Genomic DNA, 12593 nt, shown 5'->3' with positions numbered 1-12593 from the left:
TGAAAAAACAGTGTTTTTACTGTGTAAAAGTAGTAAAACACAAGAAAGCTATATAAATTTGGTATCGACGCAATCGTAACGACCCGCTAAATAAAGTTATTATGTTATTTGTACCACACGGTAAACGGCGTAAATTAAGGATGCAAAAAAATTGGCGAAACTGCTCTTTTTTTTTCTATTACCCCAAAAAAAGTTAATAAAAGTTAATCAATAAAATATATGTACCCCAAAATGGTGCTATAAAAAATACAACTTGTCCCACAAAAAACAAGTCCCTATACAGCTATGTTGATGCAAAAATATAAAAGTTATAGCTCTTGGAATGCGACGATGGAAAAACGTAAAAAATAGCTTGGTCATTAAGGTTTAAAATAGGCCGGTCACTAAGGGGTTAAGCCTCTTTATGGGTAGGATATTTAAAGAGGGAATTGATTGTTAGTAGCTTCTCTCTTTGACATACTGTTCTGTTAAAATATGTACGGAAATTTGATGTTGATGGGGTGGGGATGGATGGGGGAAGCGGGACTGTTATGTCTTTTTTTTGTATGTTTTTTTTAAATGAAAGAATATAAATGTATTTGATGGAAATTGGCCCTAGCGTATATGGGTGTGTTCATCTGAAATATGAAAATTAAATTGTGAATGCCATTGCAGATGCTTACATAGATATTTGACTTATTTATTGTTATGGCTGCGGTCGCGCACCACCGGCATCACTTACCCGCCAACGGCTGCGACCGCAGACCAATGTGCTTCCGCCAGCGTCCGTCTCCCTCTTCCAGAGACACCAGTACACGCAGCTGCTCTGTTCCTCTGCTCTGAATAGGGTACCATTTGCAATGACAAACATGGGCAGACACAACAACGCACAGGCAAGGAGGAAAAGGGCAGAACCCTTTTTTTATGCAGGGAGAGAGTAGGAATTGGATAGGTAGTTTATTTAGGGATATAAGCCCGGGATGGAGCGTGTGCGCACCTAAAATAAGCTCCCTACCCAATCACTACTCTCCCCCGTGTATAAAAAAGGAGTTTGCCCTTTTCCTCTTTGCTTGAGCGTTGTTGTATCTGCCAATGTACATCATTGCTAATGGTCCCTTAGTTGTAGCCTGTATCCTATATCCCATGTTCCCTTATCGAGTAATTGTGTTTGTTCCAGTGCGAAGTCTAGTGTCTCCTGTGCCAAGTGTCATCTGTGCCAAAGTGTCTGCTACATCAAACGTCTGGTACGTCAAGTGTCTGCCTAATCTTCTATCCTTCTACTATTGTCCTAAAGACTAGAATTGACCGTACTTTTACCAGCTGCTTCTCCGCTACGGTGGAGTGGCCCAGTGTGTCCACATACCCATAGCCGTGATAGTACGCTTAGGCCATGGATCCCGGTGGTCAACCCAAAACCGCAGTTCAAATAAGGCAAGCAGACATGCGTGACCTCCGGGCACGCCAGTATCAACTACTACAGGCGGTAAGCTCCATAATTACTAGTTTGGATCTTCTTTCTGTACTTCCACTGGCTTATCCTACTGCTCCACCACCTGCTAACTCTCCTGCCTGCCTTGGATCTGCAATTTCGTTGCCTCTACCTCCTCGCTATGACGTGGATCCTAAGACCTGTAAAGGTTTCATCAATCAATATACGGTGCACTTCAGATTACGTGTTCACCTCTTCCCCTCAGATGAGACCAAAGTTGCTTTTATTATTTCTCTCCTCTCCAGCAAAGACCTGCCATGGGGGAATCCCATCTTGGACCGAGAGGTTTCAGAATTCTTTGATCTGCCACTGTTTCTTGAGACTTTCCATACAGTGTTCGAGGAACCAGGTCAAATATCTTCTGCTGCTGCCTCTCTGCTGAGCCTCAACCAAGAGGAATCAACTGTAGGGGAGTATGCTATCTCCTTCCGTATGCTTGCAGTGGAGTTGGCTTGGAATAATGAGGCCATAGTGGCAACTTTCTGGCCCCTCATATAAAGGTTGAACTGGCAGCTCGAGAGCTTCCTGCTACCTTGGATGCCCTAATACGTAAGGCAACCCGGATTGATATGAGGATCCAAGAGAGCACTTTGGAATTTCGTCGAGAGAAAAGGTCTTGTCGACTGGCACCCAAATTTCAAAGGCCTCTACTGCCCTGTCCTGCTGAACCTCTGGAGGAGCCTATGCAGGTAGGCAGACTCTGACTGTCCGATCCGAAATGGAAAGCAGTTGTTCAACTGGACTATGTCTGTATTGCAGCCACAAGGGACATTTCTTGCGCCAATGCCCGGAAAAGCTGGGAAGCTCCAGCACTTAGGCTTGATTAGAGAGGCAATCCTAGGTGAATCTCCCACGACTACTAAATTCTCTCCCAGACTTTCTATTCCATTGTCTTTTGTCACCGGTGAATGATCACACTCTCTACCTGCTTACTTGGATTCTGGGGCAGCTGCAAACTTCATCCAGCAGGACATAGTAGAGTGTCTCCACTTGGCTACTGTTCCCCTGGAAAAACCTCTGGCGGTCGCTTCTGTTGATGGACAACCTCTGCCGGATCCTATTCTAGTTATCACCAAACCGCTGAGACAAACCGCTGAGATAGGAGTCCTGCATTCAGAACTAATAACTTTTTATGTTCTATCCAAAGCAATAAACCCCCTCCTGCAGGGATTGCCATGGCCTTGACAGCATGCTCCAGTTCTTGATTGGAATTCCAGAAAGGTCTTCCAATGGTGTCCCTGATGTCTTCACTGCTGTCCGCCTCAGGTTCGTCCTGTTGTTTCTCTGCTACCTCTATCTCTCACTGGACACCTCCACAATCCGCTAATTACGCGGATGTCTTTAGCAAGAAGGAGGCAGAGGTGCTTCCTCCTCATCGTCCATACGTTTGTCCTATTGAGTTGCTTCCTGAAGCTTCAGCTCCTCATAGACGGGTTTATCCTCTCTCCTTGCCTGAAACCCAGGCCATGTCAAAGTATGTCAAGGAGAACCTGGAGAAGGGGGTTCATCAGAAAATCTTCGTCACCAGCCAGTGCAGGATTCTTCTTTGTGAAGAAAAAGGATGGATCACTCAAACCTTGCATCGATTACCGTGGGTTAAACTTAATCACGGTAAAAAACAAGTACCCCCTGCCACTTATCTCCGAGCTCTTCAATAGGATTCATGGAGAAAAGTTTTTCACAAAGCTGAATCTACGCGGGGGCCTATAACTTGATCCGTATTCGCAAGGGTGATGAATGGAAAACCGCATTCAACACCCGGCACGGTCACTACTAGTATCTCGTAATGCCCTTTGGACTGTGTAACAAGCCAGCGGTATTTCAGGAGTTTTTAAACGACACCTTCCGTGATCTTCTGTATGTCCGTGTGGTGGTTTATGTGGACGACATCTTGATTTTCTCACCTGATCTGATGATGCATCGAAAGCATGTTCGCCAAGTCCTGTCGCGGTTATGGGGTAACAGCTTATACGCCAAACTTGAGAAGTGTGTACTTGAAAGAAAATCTTTGCCCTACCGTTTTGGACTAATCTAGGAACCATGGGACACCTACTTGATTACTCTGTCCTCTGGATAAATCTTCGGCTATTCATATATAGGGCCCTACTCCCAATCCTTCCCTTGAATTTCTCCCCCTTTCCTATTGTTCTTTCCCCCTTGTTTTTGTCCTGTCTCATCTTGCTTCCCGTATGGGACTTGGATCATTACCACTTGCCACGCATTTATATGTTTATATTGTTCTTGTACTTGCTGTTCAATTTGAACTAATGATCTATTGTTCTGTATAAATTTAAAAAAATCTTTAATAAAAAATACAGTTAAAACCAAAAACATTCGTCTGAAGATCCCTTCCCACAAATTTGCTCCTCGGTCCCTTCGAAATTTTGCCACAGATAAACTCTGTATCTTATAAGCCCCAGCTACCTCCTACCCTCAAAATCCCAATTCATTCCATGTGTCCCTTCTAAAGCCTGTGGTCCTGAACCGATTCAGCAAATCCCCTGGGTCGACAGTTGCTCCCTGCGGTTCTTGTGACATCTTTGAAGTAAAAGAGATCCTGGATTACAAGAGGGTAGGAAGGAGGTCCTTCTACCTGGTGGACTGGAAAGGGTTTGGTCCTAAGGAGAGGTCTTGGGAGCCAGAAGAGAATGTGGATGCTCCAGCTCTCATTAGGAGATTCCTCTCACGCTATGGACCTTGGGGACGCCAGCACACGTGGCCGCTCTGTTCCTCTGCTCTGAAGAGTGTGCACGTGCGTTCATCCCTGGCCTTAGGCCCTGTTCGCACAAAGTTTTTGCCGCGGAAACCATGGCAAAAACTGGCCGAAATCTCCTCCCATTGGTTTCAATGGGAGGCGAAGGCGTTTTTCTCCGTGTACGGAAAAAAGAAACGACATGCCCTCTCTTCGGGCGTTTTGATCTCTGACCTCGCTGTGACATCAATGGGTGGCAGAGAAAGCGTTTTTCTCTGCGTTTCTGCCTGCGGCGCTCAATGGCCGCGGCCGAAAGATGCTGTGATAAATGCGCCAAGGAGAGTTCAAGCGGTCATAATCTGCCTCAAAATTCCTGGTGGAATTTTGAGTCAGAATTTTCTGCCTGCAAAAACTCAGTGTGAATAGGGCTTTATACGGCCAGCGCGCGCACCTAAAATAAGCTCCCTATCCAATCCTTACTCTCCCCCCTGTATAAAAAGGACTCTGCCCCCTTCTTGCCTGAGCGTTGTTGTTTCTGCCCATGTTCGTCATAGCAAATGGTCCCTTGGTTGTAACCTGTATCCCGTCTTCCCGTATCCAGTAATTGTGTTTGTTCTAGTGCGAAGTCTAGTGTTATCTGTGCCGTGTCATCTGTGCCAAGTGTCATCTGTGCCCAAGTGTCTGCTACATCAAACGTCTGCTACATCATACATCTGCTACACCAAGTGTCTGCCTAATCTTCTATCCAGGTACTCTTGTCCTAAAGACTATTACTGACTGTAGTTAGTTTGCCCAGCTGCTTCTCCGCTACGGCGGAGTGGCCCAGTGGGTCCACATACCCATAGCTGTGACATTTATATATGTGTAATTGGCAATACTGTTCAATATGTCCATGACCAGTAATAAAAGATGCAGGGATTTTATTACGCACTGCAGGCTAGAAAGTTATACATTAAAAAAAAAATACAATCTTCGAGAAGAAGCCAGACAGGTTCAAGATCTGTAGCATCGATGGCCGCGGGCCGCCGGGTTTACTCAGCTCCCGATGCCCGCAGCCATGGATCAGTGAGCACTGGCTCGCATCTCCTTCCTAGGAGATGCCAGCTCTCGCTTCCACTCCGGTCCGCTGTGTCCCGTAGGGTGCGCGTGCACGCTCATGTCATGTCTTAAAGGGCTAGCGCGCGCACATGTGAACAATTATCATCATCAACTACACATGATTTCCTGGACTATAAGAAGGGCCCTGCCCTTCTGATCCTTGCCTGAGCGTTGTTAGTGTATCCAATGTCAGTCTTGCAAATGGTCCCTTAATGTTTTCCCGTTCTAGTTGCTACCCGTGCCCTGTTACCCGTATCCTGTATCCCGTGCTGTGTACTGCACCTGCTGTTGTTTACCACGTCCAGTGTTGTTTGCCACGTCCAGTGTTCTTCTGCCACGTCCAGTGTCTTCTGCCACGTCCAGTGTCGTCTGCCACGTCTAGTACTGTCCGCCACGTCTGGTGCAACCTGCTGCACCTACATCCATCCGTGCTAAAGCCACAGCCACTGTCTGGACTAGTTCAGGTACCCGTGTGTTACGAACTGCTATAGACTTTTGTATAGACTGTGACTAGGCCAGCTGCCTCTCTGCTATGGCGGAGCGGCCTAGTGGGTCCACATACCCTGTGATCGTGACAGTCACATACCCTGTGATCGTGACAAGATCTCTGCTTGTTGTTATGCAGTTGGAACATTCATTGTTTGCTTCCAATGGATACAATTCTGTCCTTGGTTCTGTGATGGACACACAGATGCTGTGATCGTTACAAGACACAGCTCTGATACACATACTGTAATTAGCAGTGCACCTGTGTGATAATCACCTGACCATGGACAGAATTGTATCCACTGGAAACAAACAATAAATGTGCCTAATAAATCAGAGATCTTGAAAACCCCAAGGAAATAATATAGAAATTATATTGGAAAATTGTATAACTTTTAATTATACAAAAAATAAAATTAATTTGCTGAAACCTGACAACCCCTTTAAATTGTGTGTCTTTAGAAAAATGCCCTCTTGTGGTGTTATTACATGACTGGTGTTACTTCCGTGTTTGTTAATGAATAAATAAATAAATAAATAACATTTTCTATCCAATGATATTGTGCTGTAAAACACGAATGCAATCTTTCCTCCTAGTAACAATTCTGCATTTCTTTAATTTTGGGAGGGGGATCGAATCCTTAGTAGAATGTTACATATAAAAGATGGATTTATTTATGCAATCTGTCCAACCAAAAATGATACTTTTGTATGAATGCGCTTGTTACCAGAAGTAACCATCATAGCATTTCTCATTGCATGTGGGCGAATAGTGCAGTGTGTATTCACATGTGAAGGTTTGGATCAGGATTCTTTTTTTGAAGCCAAAACCAGATGTGGATCATAAAGGGAGAGAAAGTATAAAGGACAAATAGTACTTCTTTTATTTGAATCCACTCTTGGTTTTGGCTATAAAAACTGATTAAAAAATTGCTGATCAAAACCTGATCAAAAGGGTGAATGCACCCTAAAAAAACCTCTTACAGCCTTTTCCCTAATTAGTGAACACATTTACATTCGATCATTATTTTTCCATTACCACCATGCCCTCAAAGATTAAATTTGACATGATCTTGCTGCCAATGCTCTACATGACAGATCTATAAAACATTATCTATTGTCCCAACTCCTCTTTAAGAAAATGTTATTACCTTTCAAAAGATGGTGGAATTGGTGGAGGTACTGGTGGGAGCACTGGTGCAGAACTAGGAAATAATCCAGGTGCAGAGAAAGAGGGAAATCCAGGAGAGAGTTGTGGTGCAAAATCAGGAGGAGGCTCTGGGATCCTATCATTATCTCCAAAAGGGTAATCAGATGTTGTAAAGGGCTGAGAAGGAGCTCCATCTTCTACCTCAGCAATCACATCCAGTAATAGCTCATCGCCACAGAGATCAAGCCACTGATTCCCATCCAGAATAGAAATAGACCAACCACGGTGGTTATCACCAACACCTCTTTATTGGAAAATAATATAGAAAAATACACAGATTCAGATATCACAATTAGATTAAGAGTCTCATCAGGAATATTCATATGTCATGGATGGTCACTGATGTATGTTCTCACCTGGACTGCAGCAGCCAGCCAGCTAATTGTTCTGCACTTGTCCATGAATCCACTTCTGCTGTATATTTCTCTTCTGAAATAATATACAAAAACACATTGAATGCTGTCTTTGGAGATATGTATGAAGATTTCTTACAATAAAAAAAAAAGTTAATTTTTAAAAAAAATTCTCCTTTATAAAAATGTAACAAAACCGTCACTTTAGATTGTATATAAAGTTGAACATTGCAGGTTGGGCAGACAAAGGTCGCTGTGTAGCCATGACCTTATAAGAGATTATAAACTCTAAAAGACACAACCACATCTTTGTAATAGTGGTGTAATGGGATTTTGAGATTAAAGGGAACCTGTCTCCAGCATTTCACCTATTAAACCAGCATTACCTGGTGGAAGTGGGTGAAAAATCATTTTTATGTAACCTATAATTATGTTCTAAGCAGGCTCCGTAAATTTAGTATTCAGGTTTTTTAGTGTTCCTGCACTGTATGCTAATGAGTATAAAAGAGTCATATCTTCAGTCGAAAAGAGTCATATCTTCATTCCTCAAGCATTTTCGAATTAACTCCGCCTCCTTACTTTTGATTGACCGCTCACTTTTGATTTACAGCATTCAGGGTGGGACAGTTTTCTGCGCTGGGCAGGCATAAGAAGAGTAACGAACGAGACTGTTGGATTATTACCATAAAAGGCGCAAAATGTTTGCAGACCGTTATTTATGGTCGGAGGAGGAGTTTAGGAGAGGGGCTAACGGCAATGAACTTTTGACAGCAGCGGCGAGCAAGGGGTGAGTAGAGTTCCATAGGTGAAATGTTGGTGATAGGTTCCATTTAACTGAGAGGATGAAGGTACATGAGAATGAGATTACATACTTCTCTAACAGGACCTACTATGGGCATGTTATTCATTGCACTACACTCCAGCACAGTTCTCTCTCCTCCAGCCGGCCAAGCTAACTATTTTGGGATGAGGGGTGACTAGGTCCAAGGAGGCATATGGAAACAGGGCATCCTTAGCACAGTGGTAGTGGTAGTTTCTAGGTTAAAAAAAAATTGTGCTGGCGGTAGTAAGTCTGGGGGCGGAAGGTGAGCCGTTTGTTTTACCTGGGACAGGTGTTAGGAAAGGGAGTAACGGCAAGAAGAGAAAGGGGAAGAGTTAGGTAGCTAACAGTAGCTGGTAGCTAGGGCAGGCAAACATAGGGAATTTTTTGTCTTCCTACCTGAAGAGAAGCAAAGATGCAGTGAACATGGATCCAAGCCAGGAGAAGTTGTCCAGAGACGCAGAGAGCACCGTCGCAGTGGGAGTGGCAGCACCAGCGGGGAAGAGGCAGAGGAGGAAGATTGTCGTTCCCAGGAAGCTAAGGGATGCAGGACATGTAAGTCTGCCCAATATCGCATTGGGCTTTCTAAAATCGGTGACCCCATTAGTGCCCAGGTGGGGGTAAGCGGGGAGGCTACATACCCCATAGTGTGAAGTTCAGGCCCCAATTCCATCTAACGGCTGGTATGTGGAGGATCCCTGCTCCAGGGTACAGCATTTCGGCAGGGCACTCACCGACAGAAAGAAGAAGCGTTTGGCTAGACCTGAAATAAGTGGTGCGGCCACCTCAGGTTGGGAGGGTAGCCCAGTATGCGAATCGGCAATGATGCAACCGCTCAGTTTGGCAATTGGCAGCAACCACGATTTCAACCAGGCCTACCTCCCACCCATAATATATCCCACCATTCTATGGTTTCCCTGGCCACTCTCTTTGTTTTTCAAGGACTACCCCACTAAATAGCTATACAGGCCATTACTACGCTCAGCAAGGTTTTTTTGGGTTGTGATCCATTGGGGTTGGCAGGTTCTAGGGTTACATGCCCCAAGGGGCCCCTGGCATGTTTAAACAGCAGGAGTTTCCAAGCCAAGATATGGCAGCCAGTTATACCTGGGCCCTGGGTAATGGTAGGCAGGGCCGGGCCCAAATGCCCCCCCTCGAGAACAGCAGCAAGGGGAACATTGGTCCAATTGGGGCATAGGTGTTGAGAGAAATGTATCTGGTGACATATACTTGCCAAGCGTTTGCTATTGCAGAGTCTGGAGCAGAAACAGACCACAACAAGCACCTGAAGGAGCACAGATGGAAATTCCAGGTAACAGCAGTTCGGAAGGAGGTCATGAAGAAGCGGGAGTTCCTGAGATACATCAGCTGGGTGAGTCTGATTCTGATTCGTTGGAAGGGGATTTATGGTCTGACAAAGATGATAATAGTAAAGAGGGAAGGATGCTTAAAGTGTTTAAGAAGTGTTTGAATTAAATGAAAAGGGAAGGCTGGAGTAGAGGGCCTGACAAGTCAGGGAAAAAATAATGAATTAGTGTGGAAAGTACTAGCCCTAGGTGGCAAATACACCTACGCGTGCTCGTTGTCCGCAACGAAAGCAAATGAAGAAGGCTCAAGAAGGTGGTGAAGAGGATTAGGGAGGTAAAGTACATCTTTGAGTTATCCAGGAAAGTGGTGGTGGCAATGGAGGAGGGGGTTAGTCAAGCAGATAGGAGGCATAGAAGGATTATAGTTGAGTGGATCAAGGGGTTTTTGGTGTATAACAGCATATGGGTAGAGGCTAGACCTGAGCAATGTATTAATCTATTGAAATATGTGGACTTGATAGTTGATGCGCATGCATTCTATGGTGGCTGGAATATGACCGGGCTTTTAGAAAAAAGATGGCGAGAAGCAGGATTTTGAGATTTGGCCAGAAGAATTTAAACTTATGGTCTAGATTGATGGGTAATGAGGGGGCCCAGGTGGGGATGGGGGTCAGGGGGCCTAATCAACGCAGCAGAGGCAAAATGGTTTGTTGGGTTTAAAACTAAATGCAGGTTCCAAGTGCGAGACAGAGCATCCCCAGGTGGAATGTGGAGGGGAATCCAGTAACAATTTCTTTCGGGGGTTTGCAAAAAGCAGAATCACCGATGATTCTAAAAAGATTAAGTGAATGGTTAAAGAATTATCTGGGTAGGGAAAAGGCTGAGTTTTTGGAGGAGGGGTTTTTGTTTGGTTTTATGTTACCAGTTGAGGGGGAGGTGCATAGGTCCAAAAAGTGCAGAGATATAAAATCATCAGATTCCTTGCAGTCAATGTTGGAGGACAAAATAATGAAGGAGGTAAAATTGGAGCGAATGGAAGGACCATTTGATGCACCTTCGTGGAGGGTACGGTGATATCACCATTGGGGGTGGTACCCAAGAAGGAGGAAGGGAAGTACATAATGATCCAGCATTTGTCTTACCCTAAAGGGTGGTCAGTGTATGATGCAATAGGGAAGGAAGTGAGTGAGGTCCATTACCAGTCATTTGAAACTGCGGTAGATTTGGTATGAGGGTGCCCATATTTCATAATTTTTAGATAATTTTTGCACTGGTTTTTCTAGTGGTCCCCAGGTAGGAGGACAATTGCCTACTACCTTGATTACTTTTTGTTAGTCCAGCAGAGTTGAGAATTTGTCAGGAAATGTTTGGGAAATTTACAAGATTGCTGCAATAATAGGGGTACCCAATGGTGGAGGTAAAGAAAGTTGAGCCTGCAACAAGGTTGTCTTATTTGGGGATTGGGATACATCAATTGGAGGGTAAATGCAAGTTACTAGTGGAGAAGGTGGTGGCATTGTAGAAAATGCAGTCTCTGTTGGTTTCTTTCAATTTTGCCTGCAGAGTGATCCCGATGGAAAACTGGGGGGGGGGGGGTGTAGGAGGGATACCATAAAATTTGGATAACAAGGGCGCTAAAGGAGGGGCTGCTGGTATGGAAGAGTGTTCTGGTAAATTTAATGGTGTGAGGGTTTGGCTGAGGGAACTATGTTCCAATCAGGAGTTAAGGTTGTTCAAGAAATTCTCAGGGTCAGTGGATTTGAGGGCCATTTTCAATGGTAGATGGTGTGCGGGGGGGCATGGCCAGACAATTGGGAGGAGAAGGAATGGTTAAGGAATATGATATTGCTGGAACTGTTCCCAATCGTGGTGGCAGTGGAACTATGGAAAGAGCAATCTTTTGGACATACAATATGAGTGTGGTGGCGGTTTTTAACAATCTCTCCAGTAGCTTTTAGCACTTTTTAAGGCATTTGGTAGGGAAATGCATGGAATAGAACATTAACTTCAGGACAGAACATGCCCCGGGGGTTTATATCTTAACTGCAGATGCAATATCAAGGGGGAAATAGGTAGCCTTTTTTCAATTGGTGCCAAATACGGGCTGAACAGGAGATGTGTGCCCTAACAATATTTGGCAGGTACTGACCCGATTCTAGAGAAATTGGTGTAAAAGTCATTGGCGCCAAGCACAAGAAGGATGAGGACTTCCAGAAGAAGAAAGAGTATAGGTGCCCAGTCCAGTGCTGATGTAAACTACTGGGTAACATGTGGAGGGATGAGTCCAGAAAAGGTAGGGATGCCACTTTGGTGTCGGCGGTGTCCTTTTTCACTAAACTGAGAGGGGGGAAAGACCCTTAAAAGGTCTTTGCGATAAAGAGAGTTTTAAAGAGTTGGGCAAGGTCCTTGCCAAGGAGAGGGGATAAGAGGGAGCCAGTAGAATCAGAGAGGGTACAGAGGCTGGTGGCAGCCATGCATGGTATCTGTAGGGACAAGCATGAAAGTCTGCTGTTTAGGGCAGCATTCTCAGTGGCATTTGCGGGCACATTTAAGTTGGGGAAGTTGGTTTCATCATCCAGGACAGACATAGACGGGTTACAGATGGAGGATGTTAAATGCGAGGAAACAGTGTGAGAACTGTGAATCTATAGAATAGTCTACAGCAGGAGCTGGTCACAGCAGGGACAGTAGATGGCTTTAAAAAAGGCTTAAATAATTTCCTAGAACAAAAAAATATTAGCTCCTATGTGTAGAAATGTTTACCTTCCCTTTTCCTATCCCTTGGTTGAACTTGATGGACATGTGTCTTTTTTCAACCGTACTAACTATTTAACTATTTAATATTTTGTCGTTCTAGGAAACTATCTAACCCCTTTTTAAAGCCATCTACTGTTCCTGCAGTGACCAGCTCCTGTGGTAGGCTATTCCATAGATTCACAGTTCTCACAGTAAAGAAGGCTTGTCGCCTCTGCAGATTGAACCTTTTTTTCTCCAGACGGAGGGAGTACCCCCTTCTTTTTTTAGGGGGTTTTACATGGAACAGGATTTCACCATATCTTTTGTATGTGCCATTCATATATTTATACAAATTAATCATGACCCCCTTAGTCGTCTCTTTTCAAGGCTAAATAGGTTTAATTCTTTTAATCTTTCCCCATA

At 44.5% G+C, this 12593-nt stretch overlaps 1 protein-coding gene across 1 annotated transcript in view; it reads right to left on the bottom strand.

Annotated features, from left to right (window-relative positions):
* Positions 1–12593, bottom strand: part of MYO15B (myosin XVB) — a 101986-nt gene that overhangs the window by 48081 nt on the left and 41312 nt on the right. The window contains exons 8-9 of the mRNA XM_075846653.1: positions 7311–7383; positions 6896–7198 (exon numbers count right to left, since the gene is read on the bottom strand). Coding sequence (XP_075702768.1) covers positions 6896–7198; positions 7311–7383 — 376 coding nt within the window. The remainder of the gene's footprint in view (positions 1–6895; positions 7199–7310; positions 7384–12593) is intronic.

Source organism: Rhinoderma darwinii, chromosome 13 (assembly GCF_050947455.1).
Source record: "Rhinoderma darwinii isolate aRhiDar2 chromosome 13, aRhiDar2.hap1, whole genome shotgun sequence".
Taxonomy (NCBI): domain Eukaryota; kingdom Metazoa; phylum Chordata; class Amphibia; order Anura; family Rhinodermatidae; genus Rhinoderma; species Rhinoderma darwinii.
This window is presented reverse-complemented; position numbering and strand designations above follow the sequence as displayed.